The sequence below is a fragment of the Eulemur rufifrons genome, chromosome 28 (genome assembly GCF_041146395.1).
Source record: "Eulemur rufifrons isolate Redbay chromosome 28, OSU_ERuf_1, whole genome shotgun sequence".
NCBI classification, from domain to species: domain Eukaryota; kingdom Metazoa; phylum Chordata; class Mammalia; order Primates; family Lemuridae; genus Eulemur; species Eulemur rufifrons.
This window is the reverse complement of record NC_091010.1, coordinates 48,261,721-48,284,545: the sequence shown is the minus strand read 5'-3', so window position 1 is coordinate 48,284,545 and position 22,825 is coordinate 48,261,721. Positions and strand designations below refer to the sequence as shown.

Sequence of the window (22,825 nt, the reverse complement as noted above, 5' to 3'; positions counted from 1 at the left end):
GGGTCACTTCCGGCTGACTCGGAAGCTATTCTGGGCATTTGCCCTTCCCCCACCCCTCTTTTTCGTCCGCTTTCATTGGCTCCCGTGGTAAGTGGTTTGTTCCAGCCCATCCCAGGGTGACTATCCCGGCCAGTTTTCGACCCCTCCCGGGGACCGACTCTGGAAGGTGAGGAGGCCCTCCTAGGGCCGGGTCAGGGCACTCCAGCTCTCCTCTGGCCCCCAGCTGGGAGTCTGGCTCGCGCAGATGCGCACGCGGCAGTGCACCACATCTGCTCGGGTCTTCTCCGCCTGCAGCTGTGAGGCCGAGACTTCCCCAGTTCGCGAGGGCGACCCACACCTGCTGCGGCGTGCCCCATCTCCTTACAGCTGCGGGATTGAGCACCCCCATGCCGAGAGGCCCGCGACCAGGGCAGGTGCAGGGCGTTACCACTGCCCCCCGTAAAACCTCCCTCCCCGGGTTTTCCTCTGCTACTCTGTTACGGGTAGAGAAAAATAATGTGAGGTTTATGTGTGGGTTCCTCCCAGTCTCCACTTCCTAAAGAGATTGCTCCATTTTCTAACCTACCATCCCCTCTTGGTAAAGCCCTTTGGAAGTGGGATGCAGCAGGGGCAGACTGCGCTGAATGTTTAGAGCAACACCTCCAAGAAATGATAAATGATATCATTTTCTAACCCTCAAAAGTCCCCCCAGTAGTCCCAGTCTTTCTTTCATTTCCCCTTATCCTGTAACTTGAAAGGCTGGGGACTGTAGAGCTAGGGTAAACCACTGAAGTTTAATTGGCTTTTGGGAGACCCCTAGGAACGGGGCTGTTGCCCCCAAGGCCTGGTCAGTAGAGACCCTACCTACCTCCATAGGCACAGGGGTTGGGGAGCCTCAGTTCTGGATTTCCATATGACAGCTGCCCTTTCCAACCCTGAAACATAAAGGCCAAGATCCAGCCATACTTTAATGGACCCCAGAGGCATCTTGAAGGCATTTCCCAAGCGGAAGAAAATTCATGCCAATTCATCATCAAAAGCACTTGCAAAGATTCCCAAGAGGGAAGAAGGAGAAGAAGCAGGAGGTGAGCTGACCTACCCTCAGGACCATCATCTGCCCGATCCCTCAGCCTTCCTGTTGTTCAGTCCTACATTGTTCATGTCCGGAATCAGATACTGGAGCTGACTCTGCCTGTCCAGGGCCTGCTGGTCTGTTTTACCTGCCTTGTACTAGGTTTGGTCCCTGGTCATTGACAGGCCAGTTGCTGTGTTCTTTCCCACTCCAAGACCTGCATCAATCAGAAAATACTCCTTGGTCCCTCAGGAAATGACCAGCAGAATCCTTTGCTTTCTAGGAGGCTGGCGGGGCGGGTGGGGCGGGCCAGGTTGCCAAACAGAAATCTCCCTTCAGTCCCCAGGCTTGTTGTAAGTTGTTTTGCAGCCAAATTGACAAATAGAGGCAGAGACTTTGGGGCCAGGGTGTCAGGTCTGCTAGACTGAAAGGGCAAGGAACATGTAATAGTAAGAAACGTGTGCTTTGCTGAAAGAATAAATGATAAAATGAAGGGATTCAAAGCAGGGAGGGAGGAGGCATTCATTTGTTTGCTCAACATATATTTATAGGTTACCTACAATGTGCCAGACACTATTCTAGGTTATAACAGGGAACAAGGTGTATGAAAATCCTTGCCCCTTACATTCAAGTGATAACCTACAAGGAAACTTGCTGTATACTTGTGGTAGGATCCCCAGAAGGAAGGATGTCTGGATAGAAGGAAAATGATTGTTTTGGGGGAAGGGGACTGTGAACAGTTCATTCAGAGCATAACCTGAAAGTAGGCATCTGGATGTCCCCTCTACAGAGTGGCTGAGCTCGCTTCGGGCCCATGTTGTGCCCACTGGCATTGGACAAGCTCGAGCAGAACTCTTCGAGAAGCAGATTGTCCAGCATGGTGGCCAGATATGCCCTGTGCAGGCCCCAGGTGTCACTCACATTGTGGTGGATGAAGGCATGGACTATGAGCGGGCCCTTCGCCTCCTTAGACTGCCCCGGCTGCCCCTGGGTACTCAGCTGGTGAAGTCAGCCTGGCTGAGCTTGTGCCTACAGGAAAAAAAGCTGATGGATGTGGCTGGATTCAGCATCTCCATCCCCAACAGGTGGGCTGGTCCTAGTCTTTTTTCAAATGTTTTCTGGCAGCATCTTGAAATTTATTCTTGAATTAAACAGCACTGTCATTTTCTTAATTGGACACATTGGGAAACCAAGGTTTCAGAGGAGAAGATTGGGGACAGAGATAGAGTAAGACCTTTGGTATCTTCACCTCCCATCACCATCGCTGCAGGTATTTGGATCAACCACAGCCCAGCAAGGCAGACCAACATTCTTCTACTCATCCTGATGCCCATGAGGCTCTGCTTAGGGCAGCCGTTTCTCCTCCTTCTCCCACTAGACCTGTATCTCCTCCCCAGAAGGCAGAAGAGGCACCAAGCACCCAAGCCCAGGTCAGGAGCTTCCCAGCCCCATAGCTCCCTTCCCCTGGGAACCAGATCACAGAAATGGGGAGGACCTGGTGGTTGTTCAGAAGTTCGAGGCCCCAAGAGAGGAGGGCTCTCTTGTCCTTTTAGCTCTTCCCAACGCTTATCACTCCCCTGGGCCATACTACCACATACACTGAGTATCCTCGGGCTGGGCACTGAGGGAGTCAAGTGGGACATGGCCCCACACTTCAGGAGACCTAAGTCTTGTATAGAAGGCCCAGCCTCATTCTTGGGCCTGACTAGGAGACTCCTCGCATGAAGACAGCCCTCATCTTTGAGAACCCTCCTCATGGCAACAAAAATTTATTGTCTCTTTTCCTTTTCTATCTCCAGCCCATCTCTGATGATGAAAACAGTGATGGGGAAGAAACCCGGGTCAGCACAGCTGATCTGGAAGCCCTGATCAGTGGCCACTACCCGACTCCCCTTGAGGGAGATTGTGAGCCTAGCCCAGCACCTGGGCCCCTGGGTAAGTGGGTCTGTGCACAGCCCTCAAGCCAGAAGGCCACCAACCACAACCTCCACATCACAGAGAAGCTGGAAGTGCTGGCCAAAGCCTACACTGTTCAGGGAGACAAGTGGAGGGCTCTGGGCTATGCCAAGGCCATCAACGCTCTCAAGAGCTTCCATAAACCTGTCACCTCCTACCAGGTACCTGGGGGCTAGGGCCATGGTGGTGGTGGGGTCTTTTCTTTACTAACCAAAGGTTAGTCGGGCCACCAGTTACTAGTGGGGTTCAGGTACAGTGGTTAAGATTTTATGATGTCTAAGATTTGCACAAAAGGAAAAAATGGGAGATTAATGAAAGCAGATTGGCAAAATCCTGATAATTATTGAAGCTGCATGATGGGTACTTAGAAGTTCATTATACTTTAACATTTTTTTTAACATAAAAAACATTGTTTTTTTTAAGTTTAGACTCTGGATCCCAACAGAATCTGTGGACTCTGTGCAAGTCACTTAAACTCTCTGAGCATCAGTTTTCTCATCAGTAAAAAGTGACTAATAATTGTAACCATTTACAGTGTTCTTATGAGGCTTAAATGAGATGGCCCATGTAGCACAGGGCCTGACACACAGTAGCCCTCAGTAAATGTCAGCTCTCGCCATTGTGATGATGATGATGGAGGTGATGATGGTGACTAATATCATCATTCTCTCTCCTCATTGCTGGTCTCCATCCCTCTGGGAACCAAAAGACGAATGACCCAGCCCTCATTCCATCCAAACTTCTCATCTTCTACGGTGCCTGAGCTTTACGCAGCCACACGGCTGCCATGCAGTTGCCAACCAGCCAGGCTAGCTGTACGCAGACATTTGCTGGAGGAGTCAACTTCCCTACTGCTGGCTCTGCCCCCCATCTCCTCACTCTTCTTTTTTGCCTGTGTCTCCTCCTTCAGGAGGCCTGCAGCATCCCCGGGATTGGGAAGCGGATGGCTGAGAAGATCATAGAGATTCTGGAAAGCGGGCATCTGCGAAAGCTGGACCACATCAGCGAAAGCGTGCCTGTCTTGGAGCTCTTCTCCAACATCTGGGGAGCTGGGACCAAGACTGCCCTGATGTGGTACCATCAGGTCACACCCTGGCCCAGCCCCACTTCAGTTCTGCTGTGTCTCAGAGCTCCTGCCCCAGAGTTCTCCTACCCTGTGCTCTGATGGGAATGAACCCAGACTAGGGAGACCACTTTTCAAGGGTACCAAAGCTCATATAGAGCCCTCTCCCAGCTCCCAGAACAGGCTTGTTGCTTGGTATCCTTGAGGTGTAGGTGGGACAAGAAGTACATTTCTCTGTCCCCAGACCAGCTAGGGACTTCCTGAGATCAGGCCTCAGGGCTGCACGTCCAGAGCAGTGGTTCCCAAACCTGGCTGTGCCCAGAATCACCTGGGGAGCTTAGGAGCAATGAAGGTGCCCAGACCCATCCCCAGACTGATGGAATCATGACCAGTATTTTAGGATTGTGGCAGGGCTGGATTGCGGCGTGTCTTCCATGCCCCCTGCCTTTCCCAAGTCCCGCTGCGTACAAACCCAAGCGCCCTGAAGTTGGTCCTGCCTCATCCCTTCCCTAGAAAGTCTGGGGCCGTGGAAGCCTCATGTGTGTGCTCATTCATGCCTCTTTATTGGTCCTGGATCCTCACAGCCTCCCCTTCTGCCTGCTTTTTTCCAGGGCTTCCGAAGCCTGGAAGATATCCGGAACCAGGCCTCCCTGACTACCCAGCAGGCCATTGGCTTGAAGCATTACGATGATTTCCTAGATCGCATGCCCAGGGAAGAGGCTGCAGAGATTGAGCAGACAGTAAGCAGATGTCCCAGAGCAGTGAGGAGAGCCAGGCCCTGCTCTAAGGTCCTGACCCCTCAGCTGGGGAGCCCAGCAGGTAGAGGAGGCTGTGGGTCACCACAGGTTGAGGAAAGAGCAAGTCGAGACTACAGGTGCCCAGAAGCTTTGGGAGAGAAGAGTTTTAACACCAGCTCTCTGGATTAGAGTTCTCAGTAGCCAAGCATAGTTAGGATTGGGTTAGATGTTAGATTGGTGTTAGGACTGGGTTAATGTTAGGGTGAGTAGAGGCAGATTATGGTCCAGATTACTTGAGGATATTGGAATTTGAACTGGACTAGTTTAGAGTGGGTCAGGGCAGGGGCTGTTAATGTTTTTTGGATTTACCAATTTCTTTGAGAGCCTGATGAAAACTATGGACTCTTTTCCCTCCAGAATGCACAAATGTGCAAAGTTTTATATCTCTCTCCAGATGTATGGACTGTCTGGAGCCAGCCCGAGGCTAGTTGAGGATTTGGATTAGAGCTGGTTTAGGAGTATAGTGCCAGTAGGATTAGGATTGGGGTTAGAAGAAAGCTCGGTGAAGATAGAGTTAAGATTAGGCCTCCATTAGGAGTAGGGTTTTCTTAGTGTTGGTTGCTTTTGAGTTAAGATTTGTAGTTGTCCAAGAAATAAGGTTTGGCCAAGATTAGGGTATGTTTGAGAGTTAAGTTAGAGATTATATTCATATAAAACCTAGATTAGGGCCAAGCACAGTGGTTCACTCCTATAATCTCAGAGTTTTAGGAGCCCAAGGCAGGAGGATGCCTAAGGCCAGGAGTTTGAGACCAGCCTGGGCAACATAGCAAGATCCCCTCTTTAAAAAAAATTAGGCAGGTGTATTGGTATGCATCTGTAGTCCCAGCTACTTGGACTACAGTAGCTGAGGTGGGAGGATTGCTTGATCCCAGGGCTTTGAGGTTGCTGTGAGCTATGGTCATGCCACTGCACTCTAGCCTGGGTGACAAAGCAAGGCCTTGTCTCTAAAATAAGTAAATAAAAAAACCGAGATTAGAGAGAGACTGTGGTACATTTAGGGCTAGATGTATCATTTGTTCAACTGACATCAGGATTAGGGGCTGCTTGTTATAGGCAAGTGTTGCCTGCTTTGGTCAGGATTCTGACAGGACAGGGCCCCGTGGAGACTCTGGCCCAGTTTAGTTGAGATCAGCCTCCATCTCCTTTCCAGGCCATGGGACTATGAGACCAGCGCAGGATGGATGGACAGGCCCCTTTGTCCACCCATCACCAGCCCTTGGTGTTAGTGATGACACTGTCACTCAGCCACGGTATCCGGGCAGGGAGAATGCCCTAGTCACCCCCTCCCCTCCCCCCTGCCTACTGGAACAGAAGAGGCTTCCCACCTGGCCTCCCATGCCCCCCATTGAAGGGCTCCAGCCTTAGGAGTTTTGATGGGATTACTCATCTGGGCCTCCTCCTCCCATTCTCTTGGGAGGCTCAAGAAGGGGATGAGGGGATTAGCACAGCCTGCCTGTCAGAAGAATTGAGGTGTCCAGGGCCCCAGGAATCTCAGTGTCCCGGGGTGGAGGCGGGGAGGTCATCTGCATGTGAAAGGCCTATGTGTCTCTGGGGTGGAGGCTAATGGGTTTATTTCTCCTCAGTGAGGGATCAGCCTTCAGTTGACAGTCCCCTCTGTCTCAGCTCCCTCCTCACCAGGAAAGGATGTGGGCACTGCCTCAGAATTGCCCCCCTCCTTGCTTTCTTCTCTCTCCTTTCCCACAGGTGCAGTGATATTTCTGTGTTCCATTTTCTCCCAGGCCTGGGCCCAGGGCATGCTGCCAGCCACCTGCTCAGGCCTCAAGCCCCAACTCACATGCCGCCGTTAGCTCCCAATCCATAGATTTCTGGGGCTGCCGAGACCTGACAGGGCTTCCAGGCACCTGGGCCCTTGTCCGAAGTGGCATTTCACAGATCTGGGCATGTGGGTTGGGGCAGGGCCCAAGAGAAAGTGTGTTTCTTTGCTCTTAAAGAGCTCCAGAGGGCAAGCTTGGTGCCCTCCCTCAGAAGCAGAGAGCTTCTTCTTATATCTGTCCTCAGGCGCCCTGCAGTGTGAGCTTTCTCTTCTCTTCCATCCAAGTGGAGCTAGAGAGCACAGCCCCCAGAGCGGGCTCCCTCAGGCTGGCCGTGGGCATCCGGGCTTGGCTCGGGGCACACACTGAGGGTGTCGGTCCCTGGGTCAGGGAAGGCCCTGGTGCTGCCATGGAAGAGGAACTCCCTGTCGGCCTGCAGCCCCTCACCATTCACTGTTCTTTCCTAGGTCAGGGAAGCAGCGCAGGCCTTCAACCCTGGGCTGCTGTGTGTGGCCTGTGGTTCATACCGACGGGGGAAGGTGACCTGCGGTGATGTGGATGTGCTCATCACTCACCCGGATGGCCGGTCCCACCAGGGCATCTTCAGCCGCCTCCTTGACAGCCTGCGGCAGCGAGGTATAAGCTCCATCTCTGGGAGAGCGGGTTGGCGGGGGAGAAGGAGAACCTTAAGATTGAAATCTGTAGGCAGGAAGGAGGGCAAAGGTGCTTGGTGAGAATCCCACCTCTCTCGTGGCCAGAGTCCTCCCAAGGGAGAGAGGAGACAGCTCCCCAACACCTCTGTGGCAGTGCTCCATAATGCCTGCAGGCTGAGTGTCTCCTCTGACCTTTCTGTGACACTGGGGGGTATGGGGAGGAATTACTACCCACACTTTCCAGATAAGGAGATGGGCCCAGAGAGGGCAGGATCACCTGGCAAATAAATGGGCAAGCTGAGAATAGAGGATCCAGGTGATTAGGAGAGACCTGGCAGGATGGGACAGCCCAGGGCCTGGCTCCCTGCCCTCCCAGCAGTCCCCCTGTCTTGGGCCAGGATTCCTCACAGATGACTTGGTGAGCCACGAGGAGAACGGCCAGCAACAGAAGTACCTGGGTGTGTGCCAGCTCCCAGGGCCGGGGCGGCGGCACCGGCGACTGGACATCATCATCGTGCCCTACAGTGAATTTGCCTGTGCCTTGCTCTACTTCACCGGCTCTGCCCACTTCAACCGTTCCATGCGGGCCCTGGCCAAGACCAAGGGCATGAGCTTGTCAGAGCATGCCCTCAGCACAGGTGTTGTCCGGAACACCCAAGGCGTCAAGGTGGGGCTTGGCCAAGTGCTGCCCACCCCCACGGAGAAGGATGTCTTCAGGCTCTTAGGCCTGCCCTACCGTGAACCAGCTGAGCGGGACTGGTGACCGTGCCTGTCTGGGAGGGGGAGCTGAGCTGGACTGGCTGCCCTACCTGGCCAGCGAGCATTCCCCTCCAGCCTCGGCTGGCTGAACCTCACTACTTGAACCACCAGCTGTCCTCAGCGAGCCCGAGCCCAGGGCTCTGGGCCTGAGGGAAAGCCAGCCTGGCTCCCAGGGTCTGCCCAGCCCTCTCCCAGGCAGGAGCAGGCTGCTGTCCCTTCTACCTCACCACTGCCTCTGGGAGAGTTTTGCAAATGGCCCCTTGCCCCATTTTAAGCAGGAACGGGTGGCTGGTTTGAAGCCCCCAGGCACCCCCTTCCCCACCCTGGGAAAGGTCTAGCTGCCGGGGTGGGATGGGAGCTGCACGGGGAGAGGCAAGCAGCTGTGCTCCCAGCACCATCCATGACCCGCTGGAGTAGGAGAATGAGCCACTCCACCCGTATTCCCTCTACCCACCCACTTCCTGTGCAGCTGGCCGTGCTGGGAAGGGGGCGCCCCAGGCTCGGTGAGGACAGCATTTGGAGGCCCAGGGGCCCAGTAAAGTGCATTTGACATTCAACCTGCCTGGTTTGTGAGATGCCGCAGCCCCGCCTGCCTCCTTCCACCCAGGCAGGGACGGAGATGGGGGCCGAATAGGGGAGCCCAGAAAGGCTGCATTAGCTGCCCTCTAGACAGGCCTCGCCTGAGTCAGCTTCTGAACTCAGGATGGGGCAGGGGCAGATGTTAAAAGGGAGAGTCTTGGAATCAGGCAGTAGGAGCTCCTCTTTTTCTGCCCATGAGCATCTCTTGTGCCCTGCTCTAGGCCAGGCTGTCAGTGGACATAAATAAAAGTGACAAGGTTCATAGGAAATGATTAGGAACACCTAAATGGTGACCTATGTACTACTGACAGGAATAGGGTAGTCAGGGAGGGCTGCCTGGAGGAGGGGAGGGGCAGGCTGGCAGGGCAATAGCCTGTTTGAGAGGGGTCAGCGGGCTCTGGGGACAGTTAAGGACGAGCTTTAGAGAGGAGGCTGCCTGTTGAGAGTCAGGAGAAGGCCGGGCTGGTATAGGATTGGAGGTTGAGCTGCTGGGCTTGGTTCGACAGAGCAGATAGGAGCAAGTCCTAGGCCCTGTGGGACAGGGAGCTTGGTGGGAGAGTGGGGGACGCGGAAGGAGGCTTGGGCATCCCACGTATGAAGGGTAATGTGCACAGAGGCCAGAGAGGGAGCCTGGAGAGGCCCCGTGATGTGGGAGATTTTGAGGTGGAACGTGAGAGGGGCGTAAGCCCCAAGCAGGGCTCCAACCTTGAGTGTGCCGGGTGTCGCGTGTGTGTGTGTGTGTGTGTGTGTGCACGTGAGCATGTGTGTTAAGTCCTGCGTCTTTGTCAGTTACTTGTACAGTCCCAGAGCTGGCGTTTGTCTGCCTGCTCTGTCTCATGGGATCTTAGCCTGAGAGTGGGCCCTCCACTCAAGCTCAGATCCCTGAAGTCTAAGCCATGGGGCCTTGCTGGCGCGAGTCATGCTGGGGAAGGAACTAGCAGAAGCCCATGGAGTCCGGGAGGCCCCTTCACAGCTTAGTACCACCCCAAGAATTGGCCACATCAAAGGCCCAGAAACTTGAGGGCCGAGCCTCTCCCTCCAGAGCTTCTACTCCCAGAGAGGTGTGGCTGCCAAGGGCCACAGTGGCCTGGCATAGACAGGAGAGGCGCTGGGGAAATCCCTAGGCCTCCGGGTGTGAGGGCTGCTTTGGGCCCCTCCTTTGAGCTCTGCTGGTTCTACCCTGGACTGGCCCCTCCGTGCCTGCCACTGCACAACAAGGGTCGGAGTCAGCAGAAGCCCAAAGACTGGGGTGTCTGGGTCCAAATGTGAAAGTTGTGTCTCTCCTTTTGCTTCCGGCCTCAGTGCCCCAGCCTGCTCCAGGCCCAAGGAATGGGGCCTACGGTACTAGGAGCAGAGGAGCCAGTGGGCAGTGAGTCATAGGTTGGCTGACTTAGTCCCTTCCTACACATAGGAAGTTCCCAGGACCACAGGGAGCGATAGTGCTGACTTTGCAATCAGGGGGCTGAACCCGGTTCCTGACACCCGTCCCCATCTGCCTTAGCTTCTTCCCCCAGGAGACTCAGGATTTGGGAACTGCCTTACAAGCAGACAGACTCCTGGTCCCACCTCCTGCCCAGGACAACAGGAAGTCATGGGATAAAGGGGGTTGTGTCCCCTGGGCTGCTCAGTCTGACACAGGAGCTGCAGAAGAGCTGTGAGGCAAAGGAGCCGTGGGGGATTTCTGAGTCTTGAGAAAGGCCTCCAGCCGGGGGGAGAGGGTTCTCGGCGTCCAGACTAAGCAAGGGGTGTGCGTGTTGGGGAGCTGAACTTGGTTCCTGGGCAGGCTTTCAGCCCAGCCCCATCCTGCCAAGAAGGGAGGCTGAATTTCAGAGCCCTGGGGGGAACTGGGGTCCTGTCCAGCAACTGAGCACCCACAAACCTACCACCCAGTCACCGCCTGGTTCTGGGGGGAAGAGAGGGGTCCCACACGCCTGCTTCCTGCCCCAGCTCAGTCCTCAGCACTCTACCCTGAGCCAGGGTTGTCCTTGGACAGACCACATGTGTGGCAGGCAGAATAATTGTCCCCCCAAAATGTCCATGTCCTAGTCCCTGGAACCTGTGAATATGGTACCTTAGTTGGCTAAAGGCACTTTGTGGATGTCATTAAGGTTAAGCATTTTGAGATGAGGTGATTATCTTGAGTAATCCAGTGGGCACAATGTAAAGATGAGTTCTTAAAAGCAGAGAACTTTTCCCAGCCACAATCAGAGAAAGATGTGAAGAGGGAAGAAGGGCCATAGAGACGTGATGTTTCCAGCTTGGAAGATGGAGAAGGGGGCTGCCAGCCAGGGGATGTGGCTGGCCTCTAGAAGCCAGAAAAGGCAAGGGCGCGGATTCTACTCTAGAGCCTGCAGACAGGAGTACAGCCCTGCCTACACCTGGGTTTTATCCCAGTGAGCTTGTGCCAGATTTTGAACCTGTTAGAGCTATGAGATAACTCTGTGTTGTTTTAGGCCACTAACTTTGTGTAATTTATTAACTGCAACAGTAGAAAACGGGTAGCCCGATAGACCATGGGTGCCTTGGTTTCTCCTTGTACAAAGTGGGCCAAGGGACAGTCTGTGAACCGGCCCTGCTGTGAGGTGGCAGATGTCCTCTGAAGTGCTGCTGGGGGTGTGGGGAAGCGGGAGAGCCTCAGGTACCAGGAAGAGGGGAGGGTCAGGTGGGGGGCAAAGCCCTAGGTCCCAGCCCTCTCACTCTGGCTGCTAATGATCAGTCTGAGCCCCCCTTATTTCTGTCTAACCCTTTATGCCAAAATACAAGTCCTCTCTGGGCAGCCCTGCCAAGCTGGGAGCCTCATTTTCCCAGGGCTTGGGGTGATGACACCGGTCTTGACCATACACTTGCACTGAAAGGGGAGCAAATGGAATTCCTTTCCCTTTGAATGGAATGGGATTCCTCTTGCCAGGACTAAGGACTGCAACTTGGAGAAGACTTTGGCCTCACTCTGCCAACAGAGAGCCCCTTTCTGGGCCCTCCCCCATTAGCTTAGAAATTGACCTCACATGGAAACTACAGCTGTTGGGGCAACCTACTGCCACCCAGACTGCAGACACACTGGAAGCTGCTTCAGGCCTAGCATGGGCTCAACTCCAAGACCTTTGGCCCTGTGTTCACTCTGCCCTTCAGTCAGAGCACCAGCCAGCTGGTTTTCCAGAACCCTTGAGCCACTGGGCAGCCCTGCTTCTGAGCTCTGGAACTGGGGCACTGTCATGGCTGAAACCCTAAACCAGCCTGAGACTCTGGGCCAAGTCTTATCCTCATTGTCCTACCGGTGGCTCAGCAAGCCCTGGTCCCCACACTAAAGGTCAGTGCAGAAGCTGAGCCCAAGCAAAAGACCTTCTAGAGGGAACATCCCTGAAGAAGGCCCCTGGGCCCAGAGACAAGAGAGGCCCCAGGGAAGGAAGGGCTGTGGGGAGGGCTCTGAGGCTGTCTGTGGAGGACAGTGCAGATACCAGGCAAGGGAGGCCACTACTTGCTGCTTGAGTGGCTGTGGAACCTCTTCTTGGACAGCAGTGGTGACACTTTTGCCCTGCTGGACTTAGGTCACCTCCCATAGCGACAGGCCCTCATCCCCATTGCCTTCACCCACCTGGCTCTGGTTCCCTCAGATCAGCTGTCATTGTGAATGTATAGGTGCCCCTGGGCATATGTGTCCGTGTTCTGCTGCATGGTCATTTGTCTGTGTGCCTAATGTACGTTTCTGTGCCCTGTGTCTGTGTGCTGCATGCTCGTGATTTTGTATCTGAGTGTGTGTGTGTGTGTGTGTGTGTGTGCGCGCGCGACCCCAGGCATGTGTCCAAGTGTCTGTTTAGGCCTCTGGGTGCGGGCCCCTATGTTGCAAGAGCTCTTGCAGGGCCTATGGCTGGAAGGGGGGACATCCCTGGAAGTCCCTGTGGTGCTGGACAGGGACTGTGGAAGGTGGCAGAGCACTGGCTGGGCCCCGGACTCTGGGTCCTCGTGTCCATGGAGGAGGCCGCAGGGCGGCCGCCTGCGTCAGCCTTGAGCGGCCATCAATAGCGCGCGGTTAATTAATTTGATGGGAACAGCAGGGACCGCCGTTTGCATTTAGTGAAGTTCCAGGAACTTCCAACCTCATCTTCATAATTGGCCTCATAAATTGTAAGAAAGAGAGAGATCAGCAAAGCGGGAGGGAGGAGGGGCTGCCCGTCCGTCCTTATTTAATTTTATTGCTGAAATTCATCTTTTTAGCCTCCTCCGCCGGAATCGGCTCTCTCCCTGCCGGATTTGCCTAATCATGATAAATTAATATTCATTTCCCCGCCTCTTACCCAGCTCCCGCGCTTGGTTGGAGTTGGGGAGGGTCTCCTTCCAGCCCCTCTGTTGGGCCTTGGTGGGAGCCTGGGGGTGGGGACCACTGAGGGGGAGCTTGTGTGCAGAGCTGAGAGCGGCCCCTGGAGGGAGCCTGGGAGAAAGAAGGGGCTCTGTTACCCGCGGGGGGATCGGGGTGAGGGAAGCGGGGCCAGGTGATTGACTGGGGCTCTCAGAAGGCCCAGGATGCGGAGATTAATGACCTCTGCCCAACCAGGGCTGGGGAGGAGGGACGGGAAGAGGCTGAGAAGGCCGTTTTGGAGACCCAGAAGCCGAGACCGGGTGCAGACAAGGATGGCTTTAGGAGAGGGAACTGGAGTCCAGCTGGAATGGGTAGGTGGCGGAGGGGTTGGTGTGCTCTTTGCCCCAACCCACCCCCAGCTAGATCCAGGCCACCTCGCCCTGTGCAGACTCCACATGGACCTACCTGGTCTGTGGAGCCTCACAGGCACCCATGGGCTCTGACTGTGGAAGGCCTCTCCACTTTCCCATAGCCATTCAGCTGGGTGGTTGGCCGCCTTAGGCTGGCACCTTCGCTGTGCTGTATGGCTGCCACAGCTACTGCTCTCCTTTGGAGGTCGGTATGGGAGTGTTGCTCGGAGCGTACCACAGTTCTGCTCTTCCCTGGCCAGTGGGGTCCCAAAGTCCAAAGGGTCAGAATTGCCCATCCTCTTGCATCGCAGTTAGTGAGACCTGGGAGGGATTTGGGGTGTTATCCAGTCCCTTGCCCTATTTACAAATGAGGAAACTGCAGTCCAGAGATGGGAGGTGGATGGTCCAGGGTCTCACGGGAGGCTGGGTATGGTAGGTAGGTTTCTAAGAATGTCCCCAGTGACCCTTGCCCTTGTCTCATCTCCTCCCTTTTGAGTGTGGGTGGAACCTTCGACTACGCTGTAACTCCTGTGGTTAAGTTACATATGTGACAAAAGAGAAATCATCGGGTGGGCCTAGTCTAATCACGAGAACTCTTTAAAAACAGACAGCCTTCTGTGGCTGCTGGCAGAAGAGGCAGTCAGAGAGATTTGAAACCTGAGAAGGACCAGAGAGGTTCCTTGAGGAATAGCCCCCAGCTGATAGCCAGCAAGGAAACAGGGACCTCAGTCCTACAACCAGAGAAGTCTGCCAAGAACAAGAATGAGCATGGAAGCAGTGTGCCCCAGAGCTGCCAGGTAAGAGCCCAGGCTGGCCAACACTTAATTTCAGCCTTTGGGGCCCTAAGCAGAGAACTCAGCTGAATCTGCCTGGACTTCTGATCTTCAGAACTGTGGGGCAATAAATGGGTATGGTTTTAATGAGCTCAGTTTGTGATAACTGGTTATGCAGCAGTAGAAAAGAGATACACAGGGTCTAGGGGCAGGCTGTCTTAGGAAGCTTCTATGTCAGGGGCAGGGGATGAAGCTGGGAGAGGTCTGGGGGCTCTGTCCTAATGCCACTCCCCGCATAGTCCCACATGACAGTAATTGACTGGAGCCAAAGTTCCTCACCACTCCCTATTATTTTGCCTGGGACCAAACCCTTGTCAGCATTTAAGTTTGTGATTCCTGCCCAGGTAGAGTCTGTACCCCTGGGTTATGAGTAGCAGTGAACTCACCTCTCACAGGAATGGGTCCTCAACAAGAGACGTTCCTATGGAACTGGCTCAGGTAGAGCCTTCTGGGATGTGGGCACTCCAGGCAGGCTGATAATTTGGTGCCCTTTCAAACCAGAGTCCCCCCACCCCACCCAAACCAGAGTTTTCAAAAATATTCTATTTATTCATGGTGCCTGGGTAGGTGCTGGTAAAAGATGTTTTTGGTTCCCACTGGAGAGCACCAGCTTCTTTGGAGGTTGGAGAGCAATGGACATTTTGCAAGTTGTGAAAGGCCTCCAGTAAGGAGACCCAAGTTAGCGGAACCACATTTCTGGTTTATTTCAGCAAAGTTTCAGTAGCATTTATTAATTGACACTTGAGCCTGGCCAGTCCATCCTTAACCCAGCTTGCACATAGATTATATCATGTAACCTTCCCAACAGCCTCCATCCAGGTAGTTGTATTAGCCCCATTTTACAGATGAGGAGAGTGAAGTCCAGGGAGGTTTATTCACTTGTCGTAAGTCACACAGCATGTGAGGAACAGAGGTGGGTTTCAACTCAGATCTCTGTGATCTGGGAAGCCCAGCTGGTTTCCCTAGCTCCTCTCTAGGAGTGGCCTCTAGCCCAGATCTAACTAGGCTTTCTGTCCTAATCTCGCGCCGAAAGCCTAACCTCTCTCCCTCCTTTCCCCACTTAAGCAAGGAGCTCTGAGCTTTTCAGAGTCTTCAGAGGGTTCCCAAAGCTGATGTTGAAGGACACAGTCCCTGGCCCGGAAACCTGGGGTTTTGAATCAGCAGTTGCCCACTTGCCATGGGATGGGATCCCCTGACCTCTCCACCTCCATGTGGGAATTAGTGGTGTGAGGGGCACCAACTCCTACGAACTCCCAAGCTGCAGCCCTGCCTCTATAGGGTCCTGTCTCTATAGCTCACACATACCCCTATACATGCCTGACCTGTTCCCCACGTCCCCCATGACTTTGCACATACCTGACCCTTTTCCTTGATCCCCTCACACGTGTCCCTGCACACACCTGGTGCCTCCCTCACAGCCCCCACACATGGCTGACTTGTCCCCACATGGCCTCCACCACAGGGCCTGATGGGGGCCTGGCCTGGCCTGCGACGTCCCCTCTCCCCAGCTCTAGGCTTCCCCTGGGGAATCCTGTCTCATCATCATGACCTTGGACTCAGCACTGTAAGGGAGTGCTTTGGAGCCACTTTGTCCAGGGCCTCTGATCAGGCCACCCTCCCTGCCTGCCAGCCAGCCAGACACCACATTGGAAAGGAATCACCCCCTGGCCTGCTCCCTTCCTCTTAAGCTGCCTGATGGGGAAGGTGGTGTGTCCCCATAGGAGAGAACCCAGAGGCCATGCCCTTCCTCTCCCTGCCAGGGAACGGTCCTGGAGTGCTGTACAGCCACAGCTTCTCACCTCAGGGTCAGGGACTACAGCCCCTACCTCAGAGCCCCTGAGAACCCAGGTCCACACACCTTGAGGGCCCCCTGACACTCCCCCCACCAAGTGCCCATGGAGGCTGCAGGACCACTGAGTGAAGAGGGAGGACTGCGGGGAGATGCCCCCTGCTTCTCTGCAAAGCGTAAATTCGAACTGCAGATGCCGGTGCCCCCTCCCAGCCTGGCTCCGTGGGCAAGAGATGTTCTCTCTACTGGACGCTTCAGATTCCTCTCTCTGGTCCCAACTCCCTCCACCCTCCAGGAGCAGAGACAAACGGGCCTCTGGGATGGATCTGGAATGGGAGCGGCTGCCCTGCAGCAGGGGGATGGCGGGACGGAGGAGTACTCCGTGGGGCATCCTCGGGGACAGGGGTATTCAGCCGGCCGGGTCTCTGGGGGCAGGGCTGGGTGGCTGCCACTCTGTGTGTCGGGCTGGGGGCGGGGCGGGCATAGAGGCCGACGGGCGCTTCCCGAGAGCCGCCAGCAGAGGGCGCCCGAGGACCGGTGAAGAGGCCCGGCCGCGCGGGAAGCCCGGGGATGGGGGTGTGGTTGAGGGTGCGGTGGGCACCGGGGAGGAGACCCGCGAACCCGGCTTTCGGGCTTCTCTTCGAGCTCGGGGGTGGGGGCTGGGGGTGGAAGAGTCCCGACTACGCTGCTGCAGCGCGATCCCCGCTCCCCTGGAGGAGGCGGCCGGATGGGGATGTGGGCACCGCGCGCCCTTCCCGAGAGTTGGTAACCCTCCCCATCACCCGGCAGGGGAGCGGACTGCGGATCCCGACTGGCGACCTTGGTGCTGCATCGAGTGGGGCCTTCCTCCCCACATTCACCCCTGATCAGGACTCTGTGCCTCAGTTTTCCCGAAGGGGAGTTCTGTCCTTGCTCTTGTAAGCTCTAAACTGAGCTACCAGGTGGGGCGAGATGACCGAATGAGCGGGAACCAGCACCTCCAGGCCCCCGCCCTTCCTCGCCAACCTTGTGCGAGAGCTCGGGGAGAGGAGAGAGCTGGGGAGAGGAGAAAAGAGTGAGTGATGGACGGAGAGGCAGCGCTGGAGAAGCCCAGGGGAGGACGGAGGAGTTAGGGGACGCGGGCCCAGCCCTCTGGGGGAAGCTCTCCCGAGATCGGGTCGTCTGCGCCTCCTCCCGGGCTGTGTTGGGGACTGAACTCTGCGCTGTATCCCGGGAACCATCGCTCCTCCCGTAGCTCCCCTCCAGCCGCCATGATTTATGGCCGGGCCAGGCCCGTCGACCTTGGACGGATAACTAATGACGGGTCAATAACGCTACAGAAAAAGTGAACTGGTAAGGGGAGGAGGGAGGAGGCCCATTAGCCGGCCCATCCCTTTCCAGCCGGCATCTCCCTCTAATCTTGGTGCCTTTCACAGCAGTCTCCTTGCTGGGAGCTTCCCGAGGGCCTGAGACAGGTCTGAGAGGTGATGGTTAACACAGCTGAAATCGGCGAGAGGAGGCAGCGGCCAGGACATTTTGGAAAGACCCAAAGTGGGTGCCATGAGGGTGAGGAAGACTGGTGGGAGGGTCTTGGGCCTACATTCCCCTTACATTCTGTAGCAGGAGAAAGTCACATATTGGGGAGCCAAAGTTGGCAGGTGGAATCCTGGCCAGGCAGAAGTCAGGGTGCCCTTGGAGAAAAATAGGGTGGAACCTTGGCGCCCTCCACCCCCTCCACCTGGCTCCCTCCTGGAGCCCATCTCTGGGGTCTTCTGCCTCCTCCCACCCCAAGCTGCCTGAGGTCAGAGTGTTTATTTGGTCTTGGGGGGGACACCCTATATTTGCCCCGTGTTCTTGCTTTTATGCGGATTGTACAAGGCAGGGGCCTGAGTCTCAACTCCTATATCATCTGGTTCCTATTGAGAGTGGACCAAAGCCACCTCTTCTCAGGAGTGCCAACCCCCCCCCCGTTTGAGGTTACCTGGGTCATTCCCTGGGCCCCTCGTCTATTTTCCACACCTCAGGGACCCAGAGCCCTCTCAACGCTGACTTGCTTTACTAGACCTCCCCTAATGGTCCATGCAGCATCCAGGTGCGTTTCAGTCATATAGTCCCATTGTGTGGATGAAACAGCTGAAGCTCAGAGAGAAGCAATCAGCAGAAAGAGGAGCTGAGACTTGAATTCAGGTCTTCTGGCCCCAAATGATAGCTTCTCCTCCACCCCACCACCCCAGGGCCTGTGCTTCTTCCTCTGTCTGCTTCTCCTTGACTTCTGCCCAGCTCTGACTGCAAACGAGATACCCAGGGAGAGTGCCACTGAGGCAACGGCATTCTGCCCCCAAATTAGACACAGGGTGACAGTAGAGGAAGTGTGGGGCAATGGCAATGGGATAGGGAAACATATTCAGGCCTGCATGTACGTCTCATGGTGGGGACACTGGATGCCCTTGTGTATATGTATGTGAATTTACTTATTCATTCAACAAACAGGTGAATTCACTTATTCATTCAACAAACAGGTGGATTCATTTATTCATTCAACAAACAGGTACTGAGTGATTACCATGTGCCAGGCACTGGGGAAACAGGGGATCTTGTACTTTAGCAAGAGGAGTACTTAGGATAGGTATGTTTGAGGGACAGCCCCATTGGCCTGTGGCAGTGTGCAGCCTCCCTGCAGAGCAGAAGCGAGCACCGGCAGAGGCGGGTGCAAGGCAGCAACACCTGCTTTGGGAATGGAGACTCCGAATCTTCCCTTATCGCCTCAATCCCTCACTCCACTTCCAGCCTCTCCGATAACCCCCATCCCAAACCAAATTCACCTTCTCCCCTGAGCCTACTCCTGCTGGCTTCCCAGCTCAATCTGGAAACCTGAGAGGTCCCTGGCTACATAATTTTTGTGGCCCAGTGCAAAATGAAAATACAGGGCTCTTTATTTAAAAAGTATACAGACTTTCAAGGCAGAGGCAGCAGAGCATCCAACCACACCTGGGGCTCTTCTAAGAGCAGGGCCCGTGGACAGCGCAGGGCCCAGTGTGTGCAGTCAGCCTGCCTGGCACCTCCGGGCACTTACATTCCCATTCATTGACTTCCTGGTCTTCTCCTTTGCTTTTATATGTCTTGGGCTAGCTCAGGCCTCATGGATCTCTCATGTGGACCTGTCTCAGCCTCCTCGATGGCTTCCTGGCTTCCAGCCACCTGGTCCCAGTCTGTCTGAAAGATCTCATCCCCACCACCCTCACCCAACACCACTCACATGGACTCCTGGCACCTTGAACTCCTTGGCCCCAAACACTCCCCATAGTTTCCTGTTTCCATACCTTTTGTTCAGGATTCAATTCCTCTAGAAAATTCACTCTTCCTTTAGCCACCTCCTCCAGGAAGACTCTCCTGATTTTCCAGTTGGAAATCTCACATCACAAACTATGTATTTGGATCAAAGCACATATTACCTTCTGCTTTCACGCATAGCCATTGGCCCCCCTCCTGAAAACTAAATGTTCTAGAAGACAGGGATGGTTTTAAATTCATCATTGTAACTGCCCCAGCACCTAGCTGGCAGGTACATGGTCAGGGCTCAGTTAATATTTGTTGATGCAGCTGTGGGCGTCTTTCGCATGTGTGTGTGGGTGTCTCTGGACACTGAATTGTGTGCACAGAGCAGTTGTGGAGGGCTTATGTTCATGCACAAGCATTTCTGCTTATGGGTATACATATTTCTGTACCCATGCATGTGGGATCATGTCAGGAGCATGCATGTGCTTGGACATAAGTGGTTTCTGTAGGTGTGTGCACGAATTGAAGGTACATGGGTGTGGATGGCTGTGTGCGGCAGAATTTATGTTGGCGGGTGTACACCGAGATCTGGGTGGCAGATGTATTCGCGTGCATGGCACAAAAGGATGTGTGGGTGATAACATGAGGTCGGGGTTGTGCCTGGACAAGAGCTGCAGGTGCGCCGTGTAAGGACACAGGCGTCTGGCGCGTGTGCGGGCCATGTGTGTGCACAGCTGCGTGTCCTGGCCGCAGGCAGGCCGGACGCCCGGTGCGCCCCCTGCGCTCGCTGAGCGCACCGCTTTGTTCCTCCGCCGCGGGCGGCCGAGTGCTCTCCCGGCTCCCCGGCCTGGGTGTCTCGGGCCCCGCCGTGATTGGCGGCCGGGTGGCAGCGTCTGGCCTCCCTCCGGGGCGGGCGGAGCCGGATCGGCTCCCGTTACCGGCGCAGGGTGGGTAGGAGTGGGGGTGGGGGGGGCAGGCCATCCATCTTCTGTTATTACAGCGTAATGGGGCTGCTCGGGCGCCCGCCCATTTGTCATCGGCCTCGTTCGCTGATAACGGGCATTTGTCATCACTTTCCTCTGCGCCAATGTCATCAGCGCCGCTGACAGCAGGGGCGGGGGGGGGTGCAGTACATGACCACAGGCGAGCACACATGCACATGGACCTGCTGGACACACGCTCATGCACATACACACGTGCACATGGAACCTGAGGGGACACACTGATCCTAGGGGGACACATGTCCCATGCGTGGATCAAGGCTCGTTGGAGACGGACACACATGCAGACACACACTCAGAACAGCCTCATCTGTCAAGCAGATATTCCCAGCTGGAGATCCTCTTCCCCAGTCTAGGAGCCTTGTATTGGGGGGTGGAGGGGGGCGGTTCCTGGTTAATGGCAGCTTGAGTGCAGGTGGCCCTCTGCCAGCTCCCTGTGTGTACATGTGTGACATCAGCCACCAACATTTATTGTGCCCCCCACAGACTGTACAGGCTTGTATGTGACTGTGTTTCATTGGCAGCACAGGGACAGCAAAATGATCACACTCAGGCCTCCCAGACACAAGGATGTTGGGAGAGTCTGCAGGGCTGGGTGGTGGGGTGATGGGTAGTGGTCCCCACAATGCCTTCCTCCCAACCCTCCAGAGACAGTGTAGCCTGAGAGTCACCTTTCCACTCCTGGCCCCACGCAGGCTCTGAGCCTAGGCTGATCTTCAGCAAGAGGGACTTAGGAAAGACTCCAGAAAGAACTTCCTGCCTGGACAAGGTGTGAAGGAGATTGGGGCAAGGATGCCACTGGTAGCCAAGAGGGGAGCTTGGAAGGGAAAGCAGATCCCCCCTAGTCTATGTCTTATGCCCTCTGGGCTAGGTCAGGTACAGCCCACCTGGGGCACGGATATGTCTTCCTGATGATGCTGGATGTGTCTTCCTGATGCACACTCACTTCGGGATGGCAGAGGGGACCCCATTCACTCTTATTAGAGAGAAAGAGAGAGAGACAACCCCCATCTCTCTGGTCCCTGGTTGTCTGGCACATATTATGTGCTCAATAAATTGCTGTTGAATGAATGATTGAAGACAGCGTGTATGGTGTATGGGGGGAGGTGGGGGTCCTCTTTGTCCCTCCCAGAATGGCCACAAGCCACTGGCCCAGAATTCATTTCATACCCTCCCCATAACTCCCCTCCTCACTTCTGCAACCCCCCAAATTCCCCTTCCCCCCCAGCCTCTCCCTCCTGGGCTGAGGGGGAGGGGGTAGGGGGATGGTCCCCTGGCAGAGCAGGGCTCGCTTGTTCCTTGTAAATGAAGACCATAATTAACATTAAATTAAGGTAATACAAATGAAGGCAACATAGAGGCTGACAAGATGAGCGTTTGGGGAGGCAGTGGGAAGAAGTGATTCATATTTTTAATTTACTGTACGGATGGGCCGTGTGGCTGGGGAGCGGCAGCTCTCATGGAGGGGGTGTCGCCCTGAGATGTTTGCTGGGCTCCAAGCGAGCACACAATGACTATTAAACTCAACTGTCCATATAATGGGACAGATTCGACACGACGCCCACTGGAGCACCAGGAACCTGGCCGGCCAGGCTGTAAATCCTGCCCACACCGCACCCACTTGCCCACCTGCCCACCTAGCTGGCCTGGCCCAGGCCTAGGGCAGGGCAGACATGGTCTCCAAAGAGCCTGGAGGGGTCTCAGGCCTGGGGCATCAAGGGGGCCAAGAGGGTCCAGGCCCCTGGCCCCAGCTGCACCCAGGGGTGGGGGCACTGGAGGTCAGGTATTGAATATGCTGGGGGCGAGAGGGGGCCTGGTACCCCGTCCCAGCCCAGACCTTGGTGCCATGATGGGGCTGGAGCTTGTGGCCCCACACATGGTCCATTCCAGGAATCAAACGGAAGACACTGATGTCCCATCTCAAAGAGGGGAATTAGTCACCGCCGCCATCATCATCGTCATCATCACCACTCACATTTTCCAAGCACCTACTGTGCACCAACCCCCAAGCATGTCTAATCCATTGTCATCTCCCTGCGTCCTTGAGACCATCCTGTGAGGAAGGTATTATCTTTATTTTACACGTGGGGAAACTAAAGTTGAGACATGAGGAGTAACTTGGTCAGAGAGCTTGTAAGTGTCCACTGCCCTGTGTCCCCACCCCACCCCACCCCTCCAAACCCTAGAGCCTGCAGCAAGCCCTGATTCTGTATCAGGAAGGAAGGAGGTGGCATCCCAGGTGCCCCTCACCCATGGGACCCTGAGGCCTTAGACACAGAGCTCTCTGGGGACTTGGGGGGTGTGTGTGTGTGTGTGTGTGTGTACACATCCTCCCACCCTCACTCCAGCCAGAAGAAAGGTGCCAACAAATCCCGGGCAGGCAGGGAGGGATTCCTGCTTACTCACTCTGCAAACGGAGCCGAAAGATGCTCGTCCCTGGGACGAGAGACGCAAGTGTAATTTAGGTTTTGATATTATGAAAGTCTCGCTGCTCTAAAACAGCGGGGCACTCGGTGCCTCATTAATAAAGGATAAACTTGGAGTCTATTTACAAGGCGCTTTTTGGGGTTATTTACTCTCCAATATACATATGTAATGTCGCGCATACTTACC

The 22,825-nt window shown here is 55.2% G+C and overlaps 1 protein-coding gene across 4 annotated transcripts; it reads left to right on the top strand.

Annotated features, from left to right (window-relative positions):
• The first annotated feature begins 14 nt into the window (after positions 1–14).
• Positions 15–8,605, top strand: POLL (DNA polymerase lambda). 4 transcript variants are annotated; one of them, XM_069459940.1, is made up of 9 exons: positions 15–87; positions 1,110–1,188; positions 1,842–2,136; positions 2,322–2,481; positions 2,851–3,168; positions 3,918–4,091; positions 4,682–4,810; positions 7,107–7,275; positions 7,691–8,605. In XM_069459940.1, the coding sequence occupies exons 3-9, from the start codon at positions 1,991–1,993 to the stop codon at positions 8,053–8,055; spliced, it is 1,461 nt and encodes a 486-aa protein (XP_069316041.1). In that variant the 5' UTR covers positions 15–87; positions 1,110–1,188; positions 1,842–1,990; the 3' UTR covers positions 8,056–8,605. The 4 variants fall into 4 exon arrangements, with proteins under 4 accessions (XP_069316041.1, XP_069316039.1, XP_069316042.1 ...); XM_069459938.1 differs by lacking the exon at positions 1,110–1,188 and adding an exon at positions 900–1,064 and having other exon boundaries at positions 28–413; XM_069459939.1 differs by lacking the exon at positions 1,110–1,188 and adding an exon at positions 928–1,064 and having other exon boundaries at positions 67–87.
• The last annotated feature ends 14,220 nt before the right edge of the window (positions 8,606–22,825 follow it).